The sequence below is a fragment of the Heptranchias perlo genome, chromosome 32, assembly GCF_035084215.1.
Source record: "Heptranchias perlo isolate sHepPer1 chromosome 32, sHepPer1.hap1, whole genome shotgun sequence".
NCBI lineage: Eukaryota > Metazoa > Chordata > Chondrichthyes > Hexanchiformes > Hexanchidae > Heptranchias > Heptranchias perlo.
Genome location: NC_090356.1, coordinates 5,857,633 through 5,885,114, shown reverse-complemented (window position 1 = coordinate 5,885,114; position 27,482 = coordinate 5,857,633). Strand labels below are relative to the sequence as shown.

The 27,482-nt window shown below is 44.8% G+C and overlaps 2 protein-coding genes across 4 annotated transcripts in view; one reads left to right on the top strand and one right to left on the bottom strand.

Moving 5' to 3' along the window:
- The window catches only part of wrap73 (WD repeat containing, antisense to TP73), a 38,214-nt gene extending 37,137 nt beyond the window's left edge, over positions 1–1,077 (bottom strand). For 2 of the 3 annotated variants that reach the window (XM_067970250.1, XM_067970249.1), the window contains exon 1: positions 14–1,077. Coding sequence is in view for 1 of the 3 variants with exons in the window: in XM_067970249.1 (XP_067826350.1) it covers positions 14–82 (69 nt within the window). In the remaining 2 variants the exon portion in view is untranslated. The remainder of the gene's footprint in view (positions 1–13) is intronic. The other variant, XM_067970251.1, reaches the window with a different exon arrangement.
- Positions 1,078–3,263: 2,186 nt separating this feature from the next.
- Positions 3,264–27,482, top strand: part of tp73 (tumor protein p73) — a 158,923-nt gene continuing 134,704 nt past the window's right edge. Inside the window, exon 1 of the mRNA XM_067970246.1 lies at positions 3,264–3,436. The gene's annotated coding sequence lies outside the window, so the exon portion shown is untranslated. The remainder of the gene's footprint in view (positions 3,437–27,482) is intronic.

Sequence of the window (27,482 nt, the reverse complement as noted above, 5' to 3'; positions counted from 1 at the left end):
TCAAAGCACTTACCGAGTATTTCCCGTCAGGGGACAACCTGCACAGCTGGTTCGACTGTTTGAATAGCTCGGAGAAATTCATCGCACCTGTCCCAGTCTGTCCGCCTCACTCCGTCCGGACTGGGCCCCTCACTCTGCTCTCGGCCTGTCCGGACCGGGCCCCTCACTCTGCTCTCGGCCTGTCCGGACCGGGCCCCTCACTCTGCTCTCGGCCTGTCCGGACCGGGCCCCTCACTCCGCTCTCGGCCTGTCCGGACCGGGCCCCTCACTCCGCTCTCGGCCTGTCCGGACCGGGCCCCTCACTCCGCTCTCGGCCTGTCCGGACCGGGCCCCTCACTCCGCTCTCGGCCTGTCCGGACCGGGCCCCTCACTCCGCTCTCGGCCTGTTCGGACCGGGCCCCTCACTCCGCTCTCGGCCTGTCCGGACCGGGCCCCTCACTCCGCTCTCGGCCTGTTCGGACCGGGCCCCTCACTCCGCTCTCGGCCTGTTCGGACCGGGCCCCTCACTCCGCTCTCAGCCTGTCCGGACCGGGCCCCTCACTCCGCTCTCGGCCTGTCCGGACCGGGCCCCTCACTCCGCTCTCAGCCTGTCCGGACCGGGCCCCTCACTCCGCTCTCGGCCTGTTCGGACCGGGCCCCTCACTCCGCTCTCGGCCTGTTCGGACCGGGCCCCTCACTCCGCTCTCAGCCTGTCCGGACCGGGCCCCTCACTCCGCTCTCGGCCTGTCCGGACCGGGCCCCTCACTCCGCTCTCAGCCTGTCCGGACCGGGCCCCTCACTCCGCTCTCAGCCTGTCCGGACCGGGCCCCTCACTCCGCTCTCAGCCTGTCCGGACCGGGCCCCTCACTCCGCTCTCGGCCTGTCCGGACCGGCCCGCCTCACTTTATGTCCCAACCGAGCTCCTTGCTCAGCCCCGGAGCTGGTTTATTTGGGCTGGACCCGATCCCTGACCTATCTACCTCACTCTATATCCGGGACACACACACACACACACCCACCCCGCGCTCTGTCCGCCGCCCGCGCGACTCACGTCCCCGAAAACCGTTTAAACCGCCAATTGAGAGGCGGGACCCAAACTGAGCGAGCGCACCAGAAGCGCAAGGCGTTCTGCTCTGATTGACAGTGGTATCCACCAATCGAGTTGGTGAAATAAAGGAAACTGCTGCCGTTGCATTCTGGGAGTTGTAGTTGTTAATGGTTGGTGGTTTCTAGGGATCAACAGTTGTCTGCGAGGGATTTCAGCATTTGGGAATGTGATTCCTCCAGCGAAGGTAAGAGCTGAAGGGAAAACGGTCATTCTAAATTCATCGAATAGGACAGAATCTTACAGCACCTTACTTTTTTTTCCCAGTGATTGCTCAATTTCACAACTTGATTTGGTTGGATTTGAACTCACGTCTGGTATCATAACCACTACACGACAGTCCCCTTACCGCAATGTGTCCTTAATATTTGTACAACAATGTGTCCTTAATATTTGTTCAGTCTGAAAATATTTTACCAGGGCTCACCTGATTCATGACAAATCTTAATAATATTAGCACACAACATGAAAAATCCTAAATCCCCATTGTATTAAATATATTTTAAAGCACAAAAACACGCACAGTATGTAGTATTGTGAATCAGGGATATTCTAATATTTGTAGGAAGGTTCTGACTCTAGAAATTGTGCCTACAAAATGCACTGTAGCAACTCGCCAAGTTTAGTTCGACAGCCCCACGTGTTCTATCACCAACAGGACAAGAGCAGTAATATCATGGAAACACCATCACCCCCAAGTTCCCCTCTAAGTCACACACATTCTTGACTTTGATGTATACCGCTGTTCCTTCATCACCACTGGATCAAAATCTTGGAATTCCCTGCAGAACACCATTGTGGGAGCACCGTTACAACAAGGACAGCAACAGTTCAAGGGGAAGACCCACCACCATCTTGTTCAGGGCAACTGGGGTTGGGCAATAAATGCAGCATTGCCCACATTCTGTGGACATTTTTTTGTTTAAAGTATAGGAGTTGCAGGTCCTATCCTAATTGAAAAGGAGCATTGCAGGCCTGTGGCTCAGTGGGAAACAGGAGGCCAATGTGTGGGTGGGGGAGGGGGCAGTAAAAGCAGCCATAAGTATGGCAATTTGAAAAATTAAACTGTGATAGGCAGATAGGCTTTTTCCATTATAAAAAAGTTGAAATACGTTTTATCCATGATAAATGTTTACATAAAAAGCATGATACAGGAGGTAATCTTATGAAGTGCACAGTGTGCAAGTCTTTTATATATATATTTATTTTGTCTACTTTTACTCTTACAATCTCCTTTCTGCGTTACACTTTTCTGCACGGATCTATCTTTCTGGCATAGTACTTTAATATTCCCTGGTCTGTGTGATGTCATTTATGTAAGCTTTGCTCGGTTGCTATCCAAGATTTGAGCCTCTAAGCGAGGCTGACTCTGGTGCAGTGCTAAGGGGTGCTATATTGTCTAGGTGCCAGTCCTTCAGATGAGACATTAAACTGAGGTCCTGTCTGCCTGTTCAGGTGGAAGTTAAAGATCTATTGGTACTATTTGAAGAAAGGCAGGGATTGCCCTGGACAGCATTGGTCCCTTAACCACCAGCACTAAAATTAAATCGATTAATTGATTATTTATCTGATTCCCGCTTTCAAAGTGTTGCTGGCGCATCATGGCTGCCCCATTTGTCTACATAACAACAGTCATTGCATTTGAAAAGCAATTCGCATTGAGACAGTGTAACGATGTGATAATGTGCAATGTAAATGCAAATATTGCTTGTTTGCTTCCATTTTGCAAACTGCCTCAGGGACCATTAAAAATTCAGCCGAGAGTTTCTAAGGATTAATGTTTCACATTCCAAAGTGTCTCCCCCTTTGGTTCTGCAAATGCCGTTTGGATCTGCTTTGTTTCTTTTCCACATGATTTTGTCTTTGGATTTCATCTTTTTTCAGTCTCACTACTGAAAGTGTTTCCTGTCCTTTCTCTGTCCCCTTACTGCTCATTGCTGAGCCTCTCCCCCTGTTGATTGTATTTTTCTTCCCGCCTGTGTGAGTCCGAGTGGCGGCTGTGCCTTTGGCAGACGGGACTCTCCCACTTTCTCTCTCTGTCTCTGAATGAATCAGCCCTTATATATAAAGAGCCCGAGACTCTCCCTCTGGCCCTCAGCCAGGCGGAGCTGTCAGTCTCTAACCTCTCTCTCTCCCTCCAGCCCAGGTAACACTAAACCATCTCAAATGCACTCTCCGGTTGCTGAAGCGACGGAGACGCCTGCTCTGATTTCCCTGCAACATTTGCAATCGGACAGTGTTGGTGGATTGAACCCCGGGCAACACACACACAGCCTGCAATCAGCAGGGAGTCAGACTGTGCCTTGAATTTGCACATTCACACGGCGACCGCGGCAACTGGTCCAACTCCAGGTGAGGAAAGAGGATTTTACCAACCGGTTTCGACACCAGATATCGGTGGATTGGAGCTGAAATGTTCCACTTTGTCTTTGATCCGCTTTTCATGCGCAATATTAAAACTGCTTGCGGTATTTTTAAACTTTGAAAGTTGATTTGATCTCTATTAAATTAATATTATTAATGTATTTTCCTCTGTTATTCTCTGAAACTGTTCGGGATACTTAATAGTAACAGTTAGTATTTTGATGCAGAGTTACTATTTGTATCTAAATTATTTCCTCCTGTGGGGTGGATTGTGTGCATATTTATAACGCAATACATATATTTGACGACGGCAGAAAAGGGGCATTATTTCCTTGACGAAGTACGTGTACGCTCAATTTCAAACCATTCGAGGGTTTAAATTTAATATATATATACATATTTATGCATAATTTTAGCTTTCGTTCGATTGCAGAATAACGCGGTTTCATTTCGCTTAATTTGCTTTAAATGCAAAGGACGTGTATTTAGTTAAAGTATCGTTGCATATTGGACTTAATTGTTGACTATTAGCATTATAAATAAGCGGTAATATCCGCGTACGAACAGTTGTAGCACTTCAGTTGATAATTTAATATATATTTAATCTTTCGTTTACAAATCAATTACGTAGATAGTTTCAAATCTTTCATGTATTGAACACCAAATCTCACTACAGAATCTCATTTTATTAAAGGTTTCCCCGGCGCATTTACAAATATCGTCTTTCATATATATATATGTATCTATACATTGTCATCATCTGTATTATGCATTTTGCATAGATATGTGTCAGAAATACTACAGGATCTATTATTGTTACAAAAATGATTGTTAAATTCAACGAGACACTAGAGAACAATTTTATTGATTTTTTTAAAATCAGTTAAGATCAATCCTATTAGAATGTCATTCCGCATATTATTAAAAGGGAGGGCGGTCTAAGGAACTCCGAGATTCTAGCTACTGTATATTACAGAACATTGTACTTCCCTGTTTCTTTTCCGTAAGAATGGCGTTCCTTACCTTACATAACTGGGGGTTGGGGACAATTAACATGTATGAAAGCACTGAATCAGTGACAGTGGTCGGGTGAAAGGTACAGTGCTGCTAAAACACTAAAATGGCATCTGAACAGGAATGGCTATTCCTTCCAGCCAACTGATAACTTCAAATTCCTCCAATAATTGCAGACTGCACCTTCAGTTTTTTTTTAAAGGGGCATTGTCTTCATGAAAAAAATGTATCAGAGAAACCCTTTTAAAAAATTTGTTTGCAAACAGTTTAGTCCAATGACATAAATTGTGTCAAAACACATCACCTCGCTTCTGCATGACGCCAACATGATAAAAGGGAGCACACCTTGCTTCACACACCCACCCCCCAACAATGGAAAATAGGTTTGCAAACGTATTTTTTTCACGAGGACGGTTTCCCTTTAAAGATGAAGAGTCTGCCGACACCTCCTGAAGGGCTGTCTGCAGGAGGCTTCAACTGTCACAGTCACTAAACGGCTTTATTTTCTTTCTACTAATGCTGCTGTAAACTTCCTCTTTGTTAGTTTTCAATTTGCACTTGTAAGATTGCCAGCTGTAGGAATTTTTTTTGTGTTCCAGGCGGTTGATAGGGGTTGAGGGGGAGTGGAGTCTGTGAGCAGCAAAGTTTGTTTGTGAGGAAGGAAGAAAGAAGGAGCTTGCATTTATATAGCGCCTTTTCGACCTCAGGACGTCCCATAGCCCTTTACAGCCAATGAAGTACTTTTGAAGTGTAGTCACTGTTGTGGTATAGGGAAAGGTGGCAGCCAATTTGTGCATAGCAAAGTCCCACAAACAGCAATGTGATAAATGACAAGGTATTTTCACCTTATTTTCTTTCTTGGAGCTCCCTGTTCCATACACCACCCCTAACCAAGAAGGCAGATTGCCAATTTGCTCCCAGGCATCTGACTATGACACTCTGAAACCCACCACTAAGAGGTTCATATAGCAGCCCAGCGATGACATGGGTATGCTATGCTTTTTGCTTCCTTCCTGTGCGGGAAGCCTGGCATTGACCCTTTACATGGTGATATGGCACGTGGTAAATCACAGACCGGAACCCATAATTCTACTACGCCTTGGTTCTATACACTGGCACTCTATTCTGACAGTGAAATTGCCTGATCCTTGGTTGATGGGTTGCTTTCTTCATCATGGAGTAGTGCATAAAGTGGAAGGGAAAGAAACCTAATGAGATAGACAAAGTTGTCATTGACAGCCATCATGGGAACAACAACAACGACAACAACTTGCATTTATATAGCGCCTTTAATGTAGGAAAACATCGTAAGGTGCTTCACAGGAGCATAATCAGACAAAAATTGATACAGAGCAAATTCTCAATAATAAAATAAATTTCTCATATGCCAGGTCTCCAATCTCAGACATGCCATCTTTGGGAACAAGAACCAACTGCTTTCTCCTACAGAAGGGAAAATTATACAAGTAGTCATCTTGGGCCTGATTGACACACTTCCCAGCAACAGATATGCACAGGCCTAGACTAGAATAAGCCACATTGTCTTTATCGTGCAGCAGTCCTCAGTGTCTGCATTATTTGAAGGAAAAGAAACACTGGGTTACTGGATCTTAGGAGAAAAGGACCATCTTCTGCATCCATAACTGCTGACCACACTGAGTATCCCCCTAACAACAGAGGAGCTTCTTGGCTTGGACAGCTCAGCATCTGTTTGCTGTTCTTCAATTGTCACCTGCACCTTCAAGAAAAATGTGCCTTGCAGTTTTGGCACAGTGGAAAACTGCTTGCAAAAGGGCAATGATTATGTACAATGCTTGAAATTGTACCTCCTAGAGGGAGTGGCAGTTTCCAATTTAAGTTTGCCCCTTGATTGATGATGTCTGCTGCGCCACTCAAAATAATTAGTCTACTTTTGCTACCATGACTTCCCCTTTATTGGATAGCTGCATCCCTTTAAGAGCTGTTGCCTTGCCGGATTTTGCACTCCCCAGCCAAGTGTGCTAAAGGCCAAGTTCTCTGGGAAAGCTTTTCATATGCCAGTAGCCTTTCACTGAAGGTGGGCCTCCCATTGAAAACTTTGGTCCAGTGCGTCCCCTGAGCTGCCAGCACACGTGTGGCTGTGCCATGGAACAAGCTTTTTTTGCCATTCTCACAAAATCAGGGCTGTAAAGTTTACACTCATTCCCATTAATTTTGATCTCAAGCTGCAGATGTTGATAGATCTGGGTGACCTGATTTAAGATTTATTCACCAACAAGGCCATACCAAACCTCTAGGCCTGCATAATTCACAGGACAAAGCGGTGAGTCAGAAATGTAAGCCCAAATAGAATTGGATTGCCTGGCAGGTGAGCTGGATTACCAGTGTTCATAGGTCGTATATATCCTGCAAGCCTTAGTTTGGAAACTCCAGGCATAAGCAGAGGATTAAGTACAGGTGTAAAAGCAGAGGTAATGCTAAATCTGTAAAAATCATTGGTTAGGCCACAGTTTGGGGCACCCAACAGTGGTAGAAGCAAAATTCATAATTGCTTTTAAAGGAAAGTGGATAAATATTTGAAAAATAAAATTTAAAAGAGTATAGCAAAAGAGATCGCGTGACTAGCTCTTTTGAGAAAGCCAGTAACGGTGTGAGGGGTTGAGTGGCCTCCTTCTGTGCTGTAAAATTCTACAATATAATTCCAGGTCACCTGACCTTGGTTTGGCTGAGGGAAACCATCAAGAGGGGAAGGGGGTAAAAAGATAAAAACACCATTTGGGGGAAAAAAATATCTCCAGAAGTCACCAATTGTTCCATGTGAAAAGTATCTTTGAATTAAAGATTTAAATGAAACAGTCCCTAATTCAAAATAAAATTCAAACTGCTCTATATATAACTTATCATGTTATGTGTCAAACACTGGAAAGGTTTGGGTTAATCTTTCATGTTTAATTTTCTGATTCATTGAACTCGTTCCTTAAGAAGAATACTGAAAGTAGTTAGCTTGTCACCCTGAACAAAATATACACTTGCTGGATTTTTGAGGTTCTAAAGGGATAAGATGATTTCCCAAAGTTAAGCCTTCACATTCATACTATTGAATGGTTGAAGCCTATGGACATCTCGCCCGATACCATCAATCCTCCCCATGGTAAACCAATCAGGAGGCAGACTTCAGCAATGAATGAGACTTCACCACATCCTCCCCTCAAGAGATGCTAAGGGAAAATTAGCTGTTTAAGGAAAATCCAAGTGCAAACGCCAGTGAAAACATTCATTGAAATTCGGGTCTCCTCAGCAAAACTAATTTGATTACAGGGGGCAAACAATCAAATCTCTTGTAACTGTAAATAAATATAATGGTTGAAACACTAACCCAACTTTGTTAGGTCTAATCTGATTTTTTTTCTCTATCTTTATTCAGTCCCTACATGTATAGGTGCCATCAGAAGCCGTAGTAAGAAGGTGGGACAAAGTGCAGGCATTAGAATCTGTGGCTGTCCTCAATGACCCTATCCAATCAACTGCCCAGAATCTAAAACTTTTAATTATTGCACAATATTGTTATATTAGAAATTCTGAAGTCAGTCATGTTTATTTTGCCTATTCCCAAATCCTACCATCAAATCCAGCAAGTACAATAGAGGTCTGCAGTATATATAAAACTTGTACTGGAACAGGTCTAACATCTATGCTGGGTCAGGTCCCACACAGTACATACAGTACCTGCACTGGGAGAGGTCTAATACAGTATACACTGTACCTGTATTAGGACAGGTCTAACAGATTATATACTGTATCTTTCCTTGTTCATGTCAAACAGAGTACATGCAGTACCTGTACTGGAACAGGTCTCACATAGTACACACCTTACTTGTACTAGGACAAGTCTAGCACTGTATTGAAATGTTGCAGATAACTTTGTTGTATGGATGCAAAAAAATTAAAATGCTCCACAAACATTAATTATAATCAAAATGTGTAGTTTAAGTGATTGATCTGTGGAGTAATGCCAGACTTAGTTTTCCTGCCTGATTAACAGGCTAAGATCAGGTGTGGTTCAATATTGTTGGCTCCTGGTTTGGGGATCTGGAAGGGTGTGTAATACATGGAGCAGAGATTCGCCAATGGTAAAAGGACAGGGGATTCTATCAGAGTTATATAACTAAACAAAAATAGGTACCAGATTTTTTTGACATAAAAGCAGATGTGTTGCAATGAAAGAGTTAGGAGAAATGAAACTATAGGGAAGATTTTCTACTGCATTAATTTCAACAAATGGAAAATCATGGGCCAGGGGCACACAATTTCCTGATGTGTGCCTCCCCCCCATGACATCCACTGACAGCACCAATACAAAAAATCTCCCCCCATATCTCCATTCATATAAAAGGTTGTATTTATGCTTCACAAGTATTTTCTTTTGGATAGTTCTGTCGCCCACGTATAAGACTTATTCTTACTTATCACCAGTGTGATTTTACAGTTATACAGAAGCTGCTTCATGTTGTTAAATATCTCTTTTGTAATCACTATCCATAGTTTCTTTGTTGCTTTGGCTATCTGACATTACTACACTACCCCAATAAACAATTTTATCCACTTGCTCTATTTCCATATTATTCACTGTAAGTGGACTTTTTGGGAGCCCCTCTTTTTTTGTCATTACCATTAACTTTGTCTTCTTAGCATTTATTTTAAATCTGTATTCCAAACTTGACTTATTTACCTCAAGTATCGCTCATAATCTCTCTCTTGCATCTTCAGTTAGTACTATATCATCAGGGTACAATTAGGTTGTTTATCAATCTTTCATTGATCTTGAATCCAATTTCTAAGTTACCCAGACTATCTCATAATGAATTTGGAGTACTGTTTATATAGAAACAGTTGGCTAGTATAAATCATCCATGTTTCATTAACTTTTATTGCCACTTGTTTCCTATAAAGATTGTAAGTCTCATGCATTTTCCACCATTTCCAACTCAACGCAGGAAACCTATTGATCTTAATTTATCCTGTCAAGCATTTTCTCATAATCAAAGCACAGATACACTTAACTCTTTGTTTCTATTGCCTTGTTACAAATCCATCACAAACCAAATATTCCGTTGCATGTTCCTTCTTTAGTTCTAAAACCAGCCTGTTCCTGCTTAAATCCCAGACCAATTTCCTTTTTATTCTTTCTTATATGATTTTTTTAGCAGAACTTTCACAGTGTACTTCATGAGAATCACCATTCTACTAATTTCCCTTTAATTTTTTTTTCAAGGTGTGTTATGAGTATAGATCTGGCAAAATCCATGGGTAGGATTCCCAACCTGTGGACTGTTAATATTAAGAGCTGAAGTGCTTAAGTATTATGTGTGGTCAAAAACAATGTATAGATATGAACATTTGACTTCTGTTGCTGAAGTAAGACAATAAATTGTGACTCTGAGTTATGTTGCTACCGAAGGAAGACTAATAAGAGGGTATTTGAGTTAGTATGAGAGAAAATAGAAGTGATGAGATGGATTATAATGAGAAAAATGGCACTGTGGGTCACAGAGAAGGTTTTTAGAATTATTACTGAAAAACTGAAGTAAAGAAAGTCGGAAATTTAATTGTACAGCACCTTTCACGACCTCAGGACATCTTAAAGTTGTTCACAGCCAATGAGGTACTTTTAAGGTATAGTCACTGTTGTAATGTAGGGAAACACAGCAGCCAATTTGCACACAGCAAGGTCCCACAAACAGCAGTGAGATAAATGACCAGATAATCTGTGTTAGTGGTGTTTATTGAGAGAGAAATGTTGGCCTGGCAAGTCCCCTGCTCTTCTTCAAATAGTGCCATGGGATCTTTTACCTCCACCTGATAGGGCAGAAGGGACCTTGGCTTAACGTCTTATCCGAAAGACGGCACCTCCAACAGTGCAGCACTTCCTCATTACTGCACTGAGGTATCAGTGTAGAATATATGCTCAAGTCTCTGGAACCCATTACCTTCTGACTCAGAGATGAAGATGCTACCACTGAGCCAAGGCTGACAAGGTAATAGATCAAGAGGCAGGTAGAGAAGAAATGGCTATATGATAGAATGGGCAAGCTTAACACAAAAGGACTGACCCAACACTGGTACCTGAAAGTGCACTGGTCACCAGACTCCAGAGTGGGAAAAGGATTGAGAGAGAGTTTTCCATAATCAATTGAAACTTTATCAGACTATTCTACAGCCCAAAACCCATAAATATTTTATGCAAAGAGATTTAGTGAAGGATTTAGTTAATTAGAAACTTCTTGAATACATAAGAGAGTGGGACAGAGAGGCAGAGAGTGAGCGACAGATAGAAAAAATGAGACCTGCTGCTTTCCCCCCTTATCTTACCCACCAAGCCAAATCTTCCCCCCAGGCTCCCTCTTGTCCCAGCTTGAACCCATCTTTTTTTTTATTTGTTCACGGGATGTGGGCGTCGCTGGCGAGGCCAGCATTTATTGCCCATCCCTAATTGCCCTCGAGAAGGTGGTGGTGAGCCGCCTTCTTGAACCGCTGCAGTCTGTGTGGTGACGGTTCTCCCACAGTGCTGTTAGGAAGGGAGTTCCAGGATTTTGACCCAGCGACAATGAAGGAACGGCGATATATTTCCAAGTCGGGATGGTGTGTGACTTGGAGGGGAACGTGCAGGTGGTGTTGTTCCCATGTGCCTGCTGCTCTTGTCCTTCTAGGTGGTAGAGGTCACGGGTTTGGGAGGTGCTGTCGAAGAAGCCTTGGCGAGTTGCTGCAGTGCATCCTGTGGATGGTGCACACTGCAGCCACAGTGCGTCGGTGGTGAAGGGAGTGAATGTTTAGGGTGGTGGATGGGGTGCCAATCAAGCGGGCTGCTTTATCTTGGATGGTGTCGAGCTTCTTGAGTGTTGTTGGAGCTGCACTCATCCAGGCAAGTGGAGAGTATTCCATCACACTCCTGACTTGTGCCTTGTAGATGGTGGAAAGGCTTTGGGGAGTCAGGAGGTGAGTCACTCGCCGCAGAATACCCAGCCTCTGACCTGCTGTTGTAGCCACAGTATTTATATGGCTGGTCCAGTTAAGTTTCTGGTCAATGGTGACCCCCAGGATGTTGATGGTGGGGGATTCAGCGATGGTAATGCCGTTGAACATCAAGGGGAGGTGGTTAGACTCTCTCTTGTTGGAGATGGTGATTGCCTGGCACTTATCTGGCGCGAATGTTACTTGCCACTTATGAGCCCAAGCCTGGATGTTGTCCAGGTCTTGCTGCATGCAGGCTCGGACTGCTTCATTATCTGAGGGGTTGCGAATGGAACTGAACACTGTGCAGTCATCAGCGAACATCCCCATTTCTGACCTTATGATGGAGGGAAGGTCATTGATGAAGCAGCTGAAGATGGTTGGGCCTAGGACACTGCCCTGAGGAACTCCTGCAGCAATGCCCTGGGGCTGAGATGATTGGCCTCCAACAACCACTACCATCTTCCTTTGTGCTAGGTATGACTCCAGCCACTGGAGAGTTTTCCCCCTGATTCCCATTGACTTCAATTTTACTAGGGCTCCTTGGTGTCACACTCGGTCAAATGCTGCCTTGATGTCAAGGGCAGTCACTCTCACCTCACCTCTGGAATTCAGCTCTTTTGTCCATGTTTGGACCAAGGCTGTAATGAGGTCTGGAGCCGAGTGGTCCTGGCGGAACCCAAACTGAGCATCGGTGAGCAGGTTATTGGTGAGTAAGTGCCGCTTGATAGCACTGTCGATGACACCTTCCATCACTTTGCTGATGATTGAGAGTAGACTGATGGGGCGGTAATTGGCCGGATTGGATTTGTCCTGCTTTTTGTGGACAGGACATACCTGGGCAATTTTCCACATTGTCGGGTAGATGCCAGTGTTGTAGCTGTACTGGAACAGCTTGGCTAGAGGCGCAGCTAGTTCTGGAGCACAAGTCTTCAGCACTACAGCTGGGATGTTGTCGGGGCCCATAGCCTTTGCTGTATCCAGTGCACTCAGCCGTTTCTTGATATCACGTGGAGTGAATCGAATTGGCCGAAGACTGGCTTCCGTGATGGTGGGGATATCGGGAGGAGGCTGAGCTGGATCATCCACTCGGCACTTCTGGCTGAAGATGGTTGCAAACGCTTCAGCCTTGTCTTTTGCACTCACGTGCTGGACTCCGCCATCATTGAGAATGGGGATGTTTGCAGAGCCTCCTCCTCCCGTTAGTTGTTTAATTGTCCACCACCATTCACGACTGGATGTGGCAGGGCTGCAGAGCTTTGATCTGATCCGTTGGTTGCGGAATCGCTTAGCTCTGTCTATAGCATGTTGCTTCCGCTGTTTAGCATGCATGTAGTCCTGAGTTGTAGCTTCACCAGGTTGGCACCTCATTTTTCGGTACGCCTGGTGCTGCTCCTGGCATGCTCTTCTACACTCCTCATTGAACCAGGGTTGATCCCCTGGCTTGTTGGTAATGGTAGAGTGAGGAATATGCCGGGCCATGAGGTTACAGATTGTGCTGGAATACAATTCTGCTGCTGCTGATGGCCCACAGCGCCTCATGGGTGCCCAGTTTTGAGCTGCTAGATCCATTCTGAATCTATCCCATTTAGCACGGTGGTAGTGCCACACAACACTGTTTCTCTAGTTTCTCTCCTATCTCCCCTCATGCTCTCTATGAGCTCATCTTGTCCACGAGACCCACCTCCTTCTTCCTTGACCTCATTCCAACTAAATTGCTAACCCTCTCCTTAGGTACTGTCTGCCTTCCTTTCAAAACAACTGTTATCACCCACCTCCTCAAAAAATCCACCGTCTACTCCTCTGCTCTTGCAGACTACTGCCCCATTTCCAACCCCCATTTCCTCTCTAAAGTTCCTGAACGTGATGTTATCTCCCAAATCTGTGGCCATCTTTCCCGCAGCTCCATTTGAATCTCTCTAATCAGGTGTCCGTTCCTACCACAGCACCCAAACCGGGCCTAACCAAGGTCAGAAATCATGTCCTCTGTGACGATGACCTTGGTGGCATTATCCCTTCACATCCTCCTCGATCTCTCTCCACCCTCTGACACAGTTATCCACACCATCCTCCTCCAAATTCTTTAATCCATTGTCCAGCTCAGTGGGATTGCCCTTGATTGGTTCTACATTTACCTATCTGATCGTAGCCAGAGCATCTGCAGCAATGGCTTCTCTTCCTACCCCTGCACCGTTACTTCTGCAATCCCACAAGGATCTATTCTTGGCCCCCATCTTTTCCTCATTTACATGTCGTCCTTTGGCAGCATCATCCGGAGGGATGGAATCATAGACATGTATGCTGATGACACCAAGGTCTACTTCCTTGCCACCTCTCTCGACCCCTCCACTGCCTCTTTATTGTCAGACTGTTTGTCTGATAGCCAGTCGTGAATAACCATAATTTTCTCCAGTTAAACATTGGAAAGACTGAAGCCAGCTGCCACAAACTCTGTACTCTCGTCACCAATTCCGTACCCCTCCCCAGCCATGGTCTCAGTCTGAATCTGACAATCTCGGCATCTTATTCAACCCCAAGCTGAGCTTCCGACTTCATATATGTTCATCCAAAACTCTGCTGCTTGTATGCTATCCCACATCAGGTCCCGCTCACCTATCACTGCTGTCCTTGCTGACCTACATTGGCTGTTGGTTCTCTGATGCCTCCAATTTAAAATTCTTATCAACATGCTTAAACCCTATCATGGACTTGCCCCCCTATCTCTAACCTCCTCCAGCCCTACAACCCCCCCCCCTCTCCCTGCAAACTTTCCGTTCCTTTGACTCTAGCCTTTTGTGCTCTCTGCTTTTGCCCATTATTGGTGGCTGTACCTTCAGTCTTTTAGGCCCCATGCTGTGGAATTCCCTCCCTAATCTCCTCTGCATCTATACCACCGCCTCCCCTTTAAGATGCTCCTTAAAACCCACCTTTGACCAAATGTTTGATCGGCTCTCTCTTAATATCTCCTTCTTTGGCTCAGCATCCATTTTGTCATTTTTTTCTACATTTCCTACATCTGTTTTTTTTACATTAAAGGCACTATATAAGTGCAAGTTGTTGCTGTTATTGTTGTTGAAAGACTATACGATAGATGAGGGTATTTTTCTGTAACACAACATCAAATCTACTCAAGTTTGGCTTCCCTGGTCAACAAGAGTATAAGATCATGTTTGGGACTAATGTTGTAACTCAGAGCATAGACCCTCCATAGGAATCAAACACTGTTCCAATTAAAGCTGTGGTGTAATGGGCTTTTTAAATCAGGCTTGGACATGCGGAACAACAAATAAGTGAGTGTTAATTAACACAAAGATTACTTACTTCCTAGCAAATGCAACTCCATTCCTATCCATCTTTTACACACTGCTATCTGATTTAGTCAACCCCATTCCTCTCTGTGACAATTGAGGGAAGTGGTTTATAAGCGTCATCCGATATAGGTCATGAGTGCATATGGAGTAGGTTGCATTAAAACCCTGATCCTGGGATTAGAGTCACAAATTCCATCATCTGAGTTATCTGGGCCAGATTTAAAAGAGCCTCACTTATATGGTTCAGGAAGTTCTTCTACAGAAAGTGATCAACACTTGGAATGGTCTTCTTGTTCGAATAGTGGAGACCAAAATCCTGGATTCATTTAAGAAACAATTGTAGGCTACGGTGGGGGGAGGGTGAGGGCTGGAATGGGGATCTCAATGTTACATTGGCTTTACTAACTCTTAAGGGAAGATTACCTCTGGTCACTTGTGCTGGCAACATTGTGCGCACAGTGGGAAGATTTCTGTTGATTGTTAGTTTTAGTGAATGCTTTTAAAATTTCTCTAGAAATAGCTAACGGTTTTCCATGATCTTTAATGATGTCGCTAACACACGGTAACCAAAGAAAATCTTTTCCCCTGTTAGGAAACCCAAATGTTACATTCTTACTTATGGTACATCTGCATGTGTGAGAGGAGTTTTATTCAGAAAAAAAAGAACTTGCATTTATATAGCACCTTTCACATCCTCATGCACTTCCCAGCCATTTAAGGATTTTTGAACTATAGTCACTGTTGTAATGTAGATAAATGCAGCAGCAAATTTGCACACAACAAAAGACGGCACCTCCGACAGTGCAGCATTCCCTCAGTACTGCCATTCCAGATTATGTGCTCAGATCTCTGGAGCTGGACCTGAACCCACAACCTGTGCCGGCTCTCTAAGAGCTATAAAGCACTGGATTTTCCAGGCTCAAATGCCTTCTGATCAGGATCAAGGCCTGAAATGATTCCTCTGATCCATCAGATTTCCCATGCTCCCACAGTTGACCAGCCAAGAGGGGTGACCTGACGTGACATGCACATATGGGCATGAAAACAGTACCAGAAAATATTAATATCTTCTACAAAGTACAAGATTTGTTTTAATCTTACTTTCACCTAAATACAGTGAAATATTTATATTAAAAGCCCTCCCCCTACACATTCCTATTCTTTTAATTATTTTCAATGAGAACTATTCCACAAATGTACAATCCTAAGGGGAAAGAAATCTCTCCTCTCACCTGAGGCGTGCTAATTTAATGATTGCGGTTTGTGTTAAATATCTTGCTAACATACAGTTCCTTTAGCCTTTAAGGATGCATTTACAATACGATTGTGGCATTGGTGCCAGGCACCAATGCTATGACGTTCTAAAGGGGCAATTTTGTGAGACTGCAATCTCACTGTAGTGTTTTGCTAAATAGGAGCGCAGATTGGAGATGTGACTATAACATTATTGGGTAGATTCTGCAACCCTCATCCCGTCTAATGAGGCTGTATACTGGGAGCGGAGATTTGCAAAATTAACCTGTAGTGGAAATCCAGAGTCAGTATTCGACCAGGGAGCGTCACACCAGTATCACGCTGCTTCCCTCTGGAGTCAGATCAGCACCTGACTCTGAATTTATATTATAGAGGCAATTTTGTGAGGCTCGCATGCTAGACTGGAGCTCAGGTCTCAGAATCTGCCCTTATAGTGTTAAAGCTCTATCTCTGACCTGCACTCCCAAGGCTCCGCATCGGGAGGGGAGCCTCACAAAATAACTTATTTTAGCATTGGTACAAAGTGAAACGGCCTTGCACTCATGCAGTGCTAGCAGTGTAAATGCAACCTTAAAGACATGGGTCATGCCTCCAGTCAACCTTTCGAACAGTCCAATTCTGTCAGCCTCTTCTCCGAATTGAATCACTTGTGTACATCAAGGGCTAACAACAACAACTTGCATTCAAATATAGTGTCTTTAATGTAGTAAAATATCTCAAGGTGCTTCATAGGAGCGTAATCAGACAAAATTTGACACTGAGCCACATAAAGAGATATTAGGACTGATGACCAAAAGTTTGGTCAAAGAGGTAGGTTTTAAGGAGTGACTTAAAGGAGGATAGAGAGACGGAGAGGTTTAGAGAGGGAATTCCAGAGCTTAGGGCCTAGACAGCTGAAGGCACAACCACCAATAGTAGAGCAAAGGAAATCGGGGTTGCGCAAGAGTCCAGAGTTGGAGGAGATCAGAGATCTCGGAGGGTAGAAGGGCTGGAGAGGTTATAGAGATATGGGGCTCGATTTTCCTGGGAAATTGCGGGTGCGTTGGGGGCGGGGGGGGGGGCTCCGAAAATCGGAGAAATCTCGTTCAGGTTCGGAAGCCGGCTCCAACCCGCCAACTTCTGAGTTCCCCACAGACACACCTGTGTGCGCCCGAATCCGGCAATTAAAGCCGGCTGGATGATAGTTAAAGAGCCAAATGTACCTCATTGAGATACGTACGGCACATGTGACATATTAGGTAGTTGGAACGATTTTTAACTTACCTGGGTGGTTTTCCCATAGCTTCTGATTCATGCTAGGTGAAACCAGATGTGAAGGGCCGGATCAGGAAAAAGGAAATTAAATGAATTGCACGAAGTTAAAACATAAAATCAACCTAACTTTCCACCCTGCTGCTATGTCCGATGTCTCCCTTTCCGATCTCCCCCTCTTCACCCCCATGATGTCCGCCCGATCTTCCCCTCTTCCACCCCCGGTCTTCCCCCTCTTCCACCCCCGGTCTTCCCCCTCTTCCACCCCCGGTCTTCCCCCTCTTCCACGCCCGGTCTTCCCCCTCTTCCACCCCCCACCGTCAATCAGGCTGGCTGCTGGCGCGAATCCCGGAGAGCACGTTAATCACCATCAATTACAATGCGATCGGGTCAGAAACATTAAGTTTTGTTTATTCGGGTTTGCCATGCGCACCTTCATCCCCCCGCTGCCAACCTGCCACCATTTCAAAATTGAGCCCATGGAGGGGCAGGGCTATAGAAGGATTTGAACATAAGGATGAGAATTTTAAAATTGAGGTGTTGTCGGGCCGGGAGCCAATGTAGGTCAGCGAGCACAGGGGCGATGGGTGAACGGGAGTTAGGATACGGGCAGCAAAGTTTTGGATGAGCTCAACTTTACAGAGGGTGGTAGGTGGGGGGCGGGCCAGGAGAGCATTGGAATAGTCGAGTCTGGAGATAACAAAGGGATGGAGCAGGGTTTCAGCAACAGATGGGCTGAGGCAGAGGCAGAAACGGGCCATATTATAGAGGTGGAAGTAAGCGGTCTTGGTGATGGAGAGGATATGGGGTCGGAAGCATACTCCATCGCACCAACTGCAGTCAATGTTCGTTTTCTGTCTGGTTTAAAACATTTTGAAAAGAATGGTGGAGCAGAGCACTGGGGCAACAAGGCAGTGTACCATGGAGTGGTAGGATGTGGCTTCAAGCCTGCTGAAACCCAAACTCCAGCCTTTTTGGGAGGGACAATCAAAACGGGGCTGCCATTGAAACCAAGCACCTCCTAGCGGGTGCTCCCAGTACTGTACCGGCAGAGGCCTGGGATTGATGCCCAAATGGTAAGAGAATCATGTTTGGCATGTGCCCAGTTTCCGACACAGGCTCCTGGTGGGCGAGGCTGCCAGTGCAAAAATCGGGAAATTCCCCCCTTGTATATTTAATATGGCGACTGTAAATGTAAGGAAGCACATAGTCCTTTGTTACTGAGAAAGACACTTGTCCCCTCAAGTGTGATGTTAAATTGGTGTGCAGTGTTGTGAAAAAAGAGATTAGGTCAAGAGGAATTACTGTGTTACAGATGCTTTGGTTGAGGAGAGATACAAGCGGACTATTTTTGGTATTTTTTTCCCTTTCCATAAATGAACTTTAAATTGCAACATTGATGCTCCCTATGGATCTTCTGAGACTCTGTAAGTGACCCCAGTGGACGGGGTTGTGTTATGTTACTATGATGTTACTAGGGAGATGTGTGTAACTAACTAGGAGGGGAGCAGGTGAACCAAAGCTAAAAGTGTAACAGGGCCGGTTAGAGAGGTTAGCTAAAATATAACTTTTGCCCTGTTAGTCTCACTGGATGCAAAGTGGCAAGTAGCAGAAATCAGGACACAGAGAGACTGTTACCAAGCAGCCCTTCAAAAAGTGAAAAATGTATTTAACAACACAGAAAGTAATTTAACTCTTTGATGACTGCAATAGCACTTCCTGCACTGGAATTACCATCATTTTTTTGCATATAATGCACAGTATTTTACACTGAAAAGGCGGTCAGACAAGTGAAAGAGAAACATTTTACAGTGAAGTCTGCAGCACTTGCCTGCAATGCCTGCACCAATACAGTTTAGATTTGAAATTAATATTTATACCTAACAATTTATCATTTTAATTGCCTAACATGTAGTATATATGTAGCATGGAATCTACAAGCTCTTCCTGCTCCCTGAATCCTTGCTGTGTAGAAATCAAGACTAACACATTCTTTCCCAAGATCTCAAAACTATGCAACGCCACCCTAGTCTTCTTTTCCTCCTACAACCTACAGGCTTTTAAATACCAAGATTGTCATCACCAAACACTACTTTTGATTTATCACATCTTATTGCTTTTCAACCATGGTGTGTCCTGCACCATGGATCTTGGTCCTTCATCTAACTTTCTTAATACAAGAAAAGACCTGTGTGATACAATTTATGTTCCATACGAGTTGCTGACCATAACCAACATGTGATTTTAGTGTTCATGAATTATAAGGACTACTCACTCACAGATATAAAACCTTACCGAAATTATCTAGTGAGTAAAGGTGGTGCGCGATGTCTAACAATACAGAGCAGAAGGTCTCAAATTAATTCTTGATTGTGCTGAGTTAGCTGACCTCAGCTGGAATAGCAGTGGGGATGCTACAATTGACTCAGTGTCACTGGGTTAAGGGGGGATAAAAATCAACCACGGTTCCTGCTCCTGAATACATCCTGTGTGTGGACTTTGGGCGAGACCAAAAAAAGGGCTTAGCAATGATGCCTATCATGGTCAAATAGCCTACCCACACTTAATGCATAGGCTTACGTATGATGTATAGCCCCTTACATGGGCTGTCAGAGGACTTCCAGCAGCTTTGGAACTGGCCCCATCACCACAGTTGTAATGGCCATCCCAGTAGGGTGGAGGAAGCCAAAACTTGATGGGCTTTTGACAGACGGTTGTATGCTGTGATGGGGTGGATTATAGGTTCTTCTAGATGGATGAGCTAAGATAGACTGAATGGTCTTCCTCATCCATACTTCCTTCAGGAGGGGAGGGGAAAAAATTGGAGGGGGAGGAAAATTAATTGAGGTGGAATAGAAAAAAAAAGGTTTTTGAAAATTTTGAGTAAAAAATATGAAAATTCCTGACTGCTTTGTTACACACAAAGGGTTAAATAAATCAACACTCAGCGTGTGAGGTCACAACACACTCTGCATTCTGGAACAACATGTTTCTCGCTTTAAGTCCAAATGGAAATTCAATTGCTCGCATCACCTACAGGAATCGCTGTTATTTAATTGTCATGTTACTGTGCCGGCCCAGCCTGTGTCTCTCCGGGGGGCAATTACTTGGGGAACGTGATGGTGTAATTGGCCAGGTGTGTAGAACATAATCACAGCTAGCTGCAAATTAATGTTGGAAATGGTTGCTTTTGCGTTCGTGGTGTGTGTGGGGTGAGTGTGTGTGTGTGTGTGTGAGTGGTGGGGTGTGGGCGTGTGAGTGGTGGGGTGTGGGCGTGTGAGTGGTGGGGTGTGGGCGTGTGTGTGAGTGGTGGGGTGTGGGCGTGTGAGTGGTGGGGTGTGGGCGTGTGAGTGGTGGGGTGTGAGTGGTGGGGTGTGGGCGTGTGAGTGGTGGGGTGTGGGCGTGTGAGTGGTGGGGTGTGAGTGGTGGGGTGTGGGCGTGTGAGTGGTGGGGTGTGGGCGTGTGAGTGGTGGGGTGTGAGTGGTGGGGTGTGGGCGTGTGAGTGGTGGGGTGTGGGCGTGTGAGTGTGTCGGGTGCGCGCGCGCGTATGTGTGTGGGGGTGCTCGCGCGTGTGTGTGGGGGGTTAGCGCATGTGTGTGTGGGGGGTGCGCGTGTGTAGGGGAGTTGCGTGTGTGTGGGGCGTGTGTGTGTGTGGGGGGCGCGCGTGTGTGTGTGTGGGGGGGGGTGCTCGTGCGTGTGTGTGGGGGGGGTGCTCGTGCGTGTGTGTGGGGGGGGTGCTCGCGCGTGTGTGTGTGGGGGGTGCTCGCGCGTGTGTGTGGAGGGTTAGCGCATGTGTGTGTGGGGGGTGCGCGTGTGTGTGTGGGGGTTGCGCGTGTGTGTGTGGGGGAGTTGCGTGTGTGTGTGGGTGGCGCGCGTGTGTATGTGTGGCGCGGTGCATGTGTGTGTCTAGCGGGGTGCGTGCGTGTGGCGGAGTGTGTGCATGTGTGTGTGGTGGGTTGTGTGTGGGAGGGGGGTACGTGTGTGTGTGTGTGTGTGTGTGTGTGTGTGTGGGGTTGCCTGTGTGTTTGGGGGGTGCATGTGTTGTGTCTGTGTGAGTGAGGGTGTACGTCTGTGGGTTGTGTGTGTGTGTGGGGGGGTGTGTGAGTGAGAGTACTGTGTACCAACACAGGCCGTTAGGCCCAACAAGCACTCTCATGGGTTTGTGGCCTAATGGCCTTTCTCTATTCTTCATAAACTGTCACATTGTACCATAATTCAGTTGTTCAAAAGGTTTATTTATTATGTCCTTAGCCCACTAATGATTTTCTTCCACATATAATGTTCCCTCCCATCCCTGTATCGTACTCCCACTTCTATCAAAGAGCTAAATTCTCGTTCCCCCTCCCGATTCCTGCTAATCCCATTCCATATCTGACCAGCAAGGTGTGCGAAGGATCTGCATCAGTTGGCTCTCACAACTTTTCCTCACTTCACAGGACAATGAATAGGATGGAGAGAGTTACACATGGATTAATGAACATACTGGAGAATGTTATACATAGGATAACGAACAGGCTGGAGAGTGGCGCGTGGTGGAGTATGTTTCTTGCAGGATAAATGCAGAGGCTAGAGAGGAACTACTCTTTGAATACTACTGTGGATTTTTTACCATTTACCTGAACAGATAGGGCCACCATTTGATATTTCATCTGAAGAATAGCGCCTCTGGCAATACAGCACTCTCTCAATACTGCAATGATGTGTCAGTCTGAATTATGTGCTGAAGTCCTGGGGTGTGGCTTCTAACTCAGAAGACTAGCTTAGGCAAGTTAACACTTCTGCATAATTAAATCTAAAAATAAATCTCTCCTGTCATTTAAACTGACTGATGTTGAATGGACAAGATTTCCAGTTTTGTGTAGGACATGGAGTTTATAGAGCAATAGAATGCTCCACCCCAGGGAGCAATTAGACACTCATCTGTAATGCCTGTTTGCTGATCATCAATCTGCATTTATAGTCATCATGAAGAGGTTGCTCTCAGTCAGCCTCATTGTCCCAACTGAAGGTGGAAGCATGTCGATGGGACAGAGTAGTTGAGATGTAAAGGAAAATATGAAGAATTTTTTTAACAATGCAAAGGAATGCATAGCATACACCCACAGAGAAAAGACTGAAGCCCCACAGGCCCAGTAGACTGAAGCCCCACAGGCCAAATAGACTGAAATTCCAGAGCCAAGAAGACTGAAACCACATAGGCCCAGTAAATTGAAGTCCCACCAGCCCAGTAGATGAAAGCCCCACCAGCTCACTAGACTAAAGCCCCACAGGCCAGCAGCCTGGCCTCACAAACGCAGCAGACTAAAACCCCAAAGGTCCAGTAGAAAACCCCATAGGCTCAATGGATGAAACTGTACATTCCCATTAGACTAAAACCCCAGAGTCTTAAACTGAAATTTTTGAGGTTCAGCAGACTGAAGCTTGTAGGACTGGTAGATTGATCAATGAACTAGTCTAATGTATGTGTTTCTCATAAGGGAACATCTAGTAGTTAATTAAATAAAAACCTTGAGGCATTGTTGTTGGTTTTGAAGGAGACAGAGACGTATTTGTTGGGCTGCAAACATTAAATAATCTTCCCAAATCACCTTTTCTTTTTGTGCAGTTGTGCAGACAATGAGTGGAGGCAGGTTATTCAACCAGAGAACAACACAACCATGCCTGATCCTATCCTCACCCAACATTAATGCAGACACACTTTCCAATGTAGCTCACAGAATAATGAACCTTAGTTAGTTTAGGAAGGCCAAGGCCAATTGTAGTGCCCCACCTGATCTCATTTCCAGGGGCCTTTCACTCAGGCCGGTATTAGAGGGTGGGTCTGTGGGTGAACACTTTTGGTTGTAAGATATTTTAGGAGGTAACACCCAGCAAGATTGCATTTAGAGGACATAGGCTGAATTTTGGAAGCAATTTGAGTTTTGGTCATTAGTTCCAGATACCAATTAAATTTGTAAAAGAGAAGAACAACATCCAGTAATACTGACAGGCCGTTGGCACTATAGATTGTGATAGCTGCAAAAGTATTAGAACCAGTGTCACTTACTGTTTTTCATTTTCACTTCTTCGTATCCATATTGTCCCCTGGCTGTGTACAGTCCCTGGTAATTAGAGCTTTCACCTATCACTTTCAGACCTAGGCAAGCCTCAACAGGCATCCTCTCTTTCTCTTAAATTCCAGATTATTGATAGTTCTCAATTAATTACACTTAAATTGGGAAGAAGAAATGCCAGACAACTTGTGAAAATTTTCACCAATTGGTGCAGCATGCAAATTAAAACTGAATTCTAAGTAAACAACATCCGATGAAGACTCATGCTATACGTACAAAGAAGGTTCTGGTAAACTTTTCAGGAAGGATGTTTTTCCTAATTACTATTGAACTTAGACTTAAACTTTATCTTAATACTGGTCTTTTCTGCGTATACGATTCATGTTTGAAGCATAATGAAGAAGAGATTGAATCATCGTGTTGTTGCTCTGTTCTTCTGGGTTCTATTGATGCTGAATGCTTTTTTAAAATTCTTATATTGAAATTGTACAGTGACAGTTCAACCATGATCTGAGTGTGTTCCCAAGCCCATAAAAACTGGCCTTGGATGTTTCTTGCACTGTGGACCTCAATGATTTAATATCATCAGCAGGAGTATCCTTGAGAGATGCTCCACATGTCCTACCATCTGCATGTTTTAAGTTCCCCTGCAGTTGCCACGGATGTTGCATGTTGCTTTATTGCGGTCCACAACACACACAGCTCTTGCTGCACAATTTTGACCTACTGGAAGGTAGAATCTCCCTGCTCTCTGCAGACCAGTTTGTATGTTGTTGTGCAATGAGACAAGTCAATTGCACACCCGTTCATGTTGTGGTCACAAAGCAACTCAGCAGGGCCTTTTTCACACTTCACCTCTGCCCCTTCCTCATTATGATCAGTGACACGAGCTGTGTTGCTTCCTCAAACTCACAAGTGCCCTCAAAGTGTGTGCACCTGGATTGGCTCCTGCTTTCAGTGATGTGGGTGGAACAGAGTTCTGAGGTGAACACGATGATCCTGCATTGCCAGCTTCCTCTTCCTGGGCTTGTGGCTTGAGCGCAGTGATACTGCATGCTGTGCTTCACGGTAGGACACAAACCAAGACTGCTGTCGTCTTAACAAATATAATTTCCCAGATGCTGTACAGCTTCCTGGTCTATTACAGGCACTCGTAGCAGGTAAGGGATTTTATACATTCCCCACCAGTCCCAGCTGAAAATGATGTGCATTGCTTGAGATGGACTTTTGTGGAGAAATGCCAAAACTACACCACAGTGATGTGTTGCAAGGCATAGTAGAATGAAATGTCAAATACTTGCTAGCTGAAGATGGAGATGCTGAGTAATACTTTATGTAGTCAGTTCTATCTGTAGATAGAAATAGGTAAACAATCCTTCTCAGCTGCTAGTAAGCAGCTCTAGCCTGTTGTAATAGTTTTGAAATATCTTTATGATTTCTCTTTTGTACTTTACTTTCACCAATTTACTTGCTACTTTTGGATTAAAAATACTGTTATACAAAACAGTTCAGGCACACATAGTGGATATCTGCATCCTCCTTGGATGGGCAATAACAATGTAGGAAGAAATTAAACCCTCTGTATAACTAGTTTCTCCTTTAAAGGAAGAAATAAAGAACATTTATATAGCATTGAAAAGACGTCCCTAAGCGCCACACAACCAATGGGCTACTTTTATAGATAAGTGCAGCAGCCAATTTGCACACAGCAAGGTCCCACAAACAGCAAATAAATGAATGACCAAATAATCTGTTTTCAATGGTGTTGTTTGAGGGAGGAATGCTGACCAGGACTTCTTTGTTTCTTTGTTCCATTACACTCCACAATAAAATGATTTTGTTTCGGTATGAAGCAGTTTACTCTGTCGTTAATAGTAAGCCGAACAAGTAATCTGTTTTCACTGCCTCTGGGACTTTTTTTACATGAAACTGTGGGAACTATCGCAGGATGCTGCTCCGCAACAGATCGCTTGCCCTAACAGTACACAAGGTCAGCTGTATCAGCTTGGTTCAGTTGATAGTGCTCCGGTCTCTAAGTCAGAAGGTTGTGGATTCAAGTTCCACTCCAGGACGAGTAAATTATGTAGGCTGACAGTTCAGTGCAGTCATGGATAAGAAGTTGCTGTGGTTCAGATGGATGTTAAAGATCCTACAGTACTATTTGAGGAAGAAAAGGCAGATTTTCACACAAAGGGTAGTGGAAATCTGGAACTCGCTCCCAAAAAGGCAGTGGTGCTGTATCAATGGAAATTTTCAAAACTTTTGTTGAGTAAGGGTATTGAGGGATATGAACAAAGGCAGATAAATGGATTTGAGGCATGATTTAACTGAATGGTGGAATTGGCTTGACAAGCTGAATGGCCTACTCCTGTTCCTGTGTTCCTAGATTAATTAGTCATTCATCTCTAGTGTACCCCAGGGGGCTGTGGATGCTCAGTCGTTGAGTATATTCAAGACTGAGATTGATGGATATTTGGACACTAAGGGAATCGAGATATGGGGATAGGGCGGGAAAGTGAAGTTGAGGTAGAAGATCAGCCATGATTTGATTGAATGGTACAGCAGGCTCAAGGGGCCATATGGCCTACTCCTGCTCCTATTTCTTATGTTCTTATGTGGAGTGGTTTGAGATGTTTCTGAGATATGACAGGATGCTATATAAAGGCAAATCTTTATTTTATTGCATTAAGAAGCTGAAATCAGTTATTTCTCCTCTCTCCCCTCTGCAGGCTACTAACTTATTGCAATCTCTGATAATATTTTCTCAGTACCTCCTTGTGTTGCAAGTCTCCTTTAATTACATTGCCTCTTGTTACATGAGGCAGTTTTCTGCACGTATGCTTGTGATGGTGAAGGATTTGCATGGGTTTCTGAAGCCTTGTATCTGAGCTGTTTATATGTTGCACAAAGCTCTCGCATATTATTGACACCCTAGCTTCTGAAGTTATTGAGTGAGTTTACTTTTGTATTTGTGAAACAAGCCTTGGGATAAACTGCTGTCCAGGCCCATGTCATAAAGTGTGATCACACCCCATTTAAAGCCTGGCTCTGGAGTGCATACTGCCATTTTGTCAGGTAGTTGTAACCAAGCACGTAGGCAAGCATCAAGTGAGAACAAGATTGGGTTTGGCTGTAATGTCATTCATGGTTGAATAAGCCTGCCGAGATTCGCTGTCTAGACTCACACATGAAGAATGGCCACCCTGGCGGTGTATCGGAGAGCATGGAAATGTACTCAAGCAAAATCCAGCACCTTCAGAATAGGAGAAACGAAAATTGGGAGGGGAAAATACTTCAGCCTTTTGAATTTCCCTTTGGATAGTGGAAGCCTCTTCAGTTTTCAGTAGTGTAAGTGGCTGAGCAGTAATATCATCCTCTGTCCAGTAGAGGGCTCATGCCTTATCACATAAATAAAAGTAATATTTCACAGTGATATTAACGGATTTGTTTTGACAGAAATCTATAGTGATTCAGTGATAGGACTGACACTATTCAATGAGTTCCTCTCTTCATCTGGCTATACTCATGTAACCGATAAATGTTCTGCATAAAATGCCTGCTACATAGTTGCTTAATGCCTGTTCACTGTCTGCTCTATGCCTTCTCAGTGTCTGCTCTGTCCCTGCTCAGTGTCTGCTCTGTCCCTGCTCAGTGTCTGCTCTGTTCCTGCTCTGTGCCTGCTCTATGCCTGCTCAGTGTCTGCTCTATGCTTCCTCAGTGTCTGCTCTATGCCTGCTCAGTGTCTGCTCTATGCTTCCTCAGTGTCTGCTCTGTCCCTGCTCAGTGTCTGCTCTGTTCCTGCTCTGTTCCTGCTGCTCTGTTCCTGCTCTGTTCCTGCTCTGTTCCTGCTCAGTGTCTGCTCTGTTCCTGCTCAGTGTCTGCTCTGTTCCTGCTCTGTGCCTGCTCTATGCCTGCTCAGTGTCTGCTCTATGCTTCCTCAGTGTCTGCTCTATGCCTGCTCAGTGTCTGCTCTATGCTTCCTCAGTGTCTGCTCTGTGCCTGCTCAGTGTCTGCTCTGTCCCTGCTCAGTGTCTGCTCTGTTCCTGCTCTGTGCCTGCTCTATGCCTGCTCAGTGTCTGCTCTATGCTTCCTCAGTGTCTGCTCTATGCCTGCTCAGTGTCTGCTCTATGCCTGCTCAGTGTCTGCTCTATGCCTGCTCAGTGT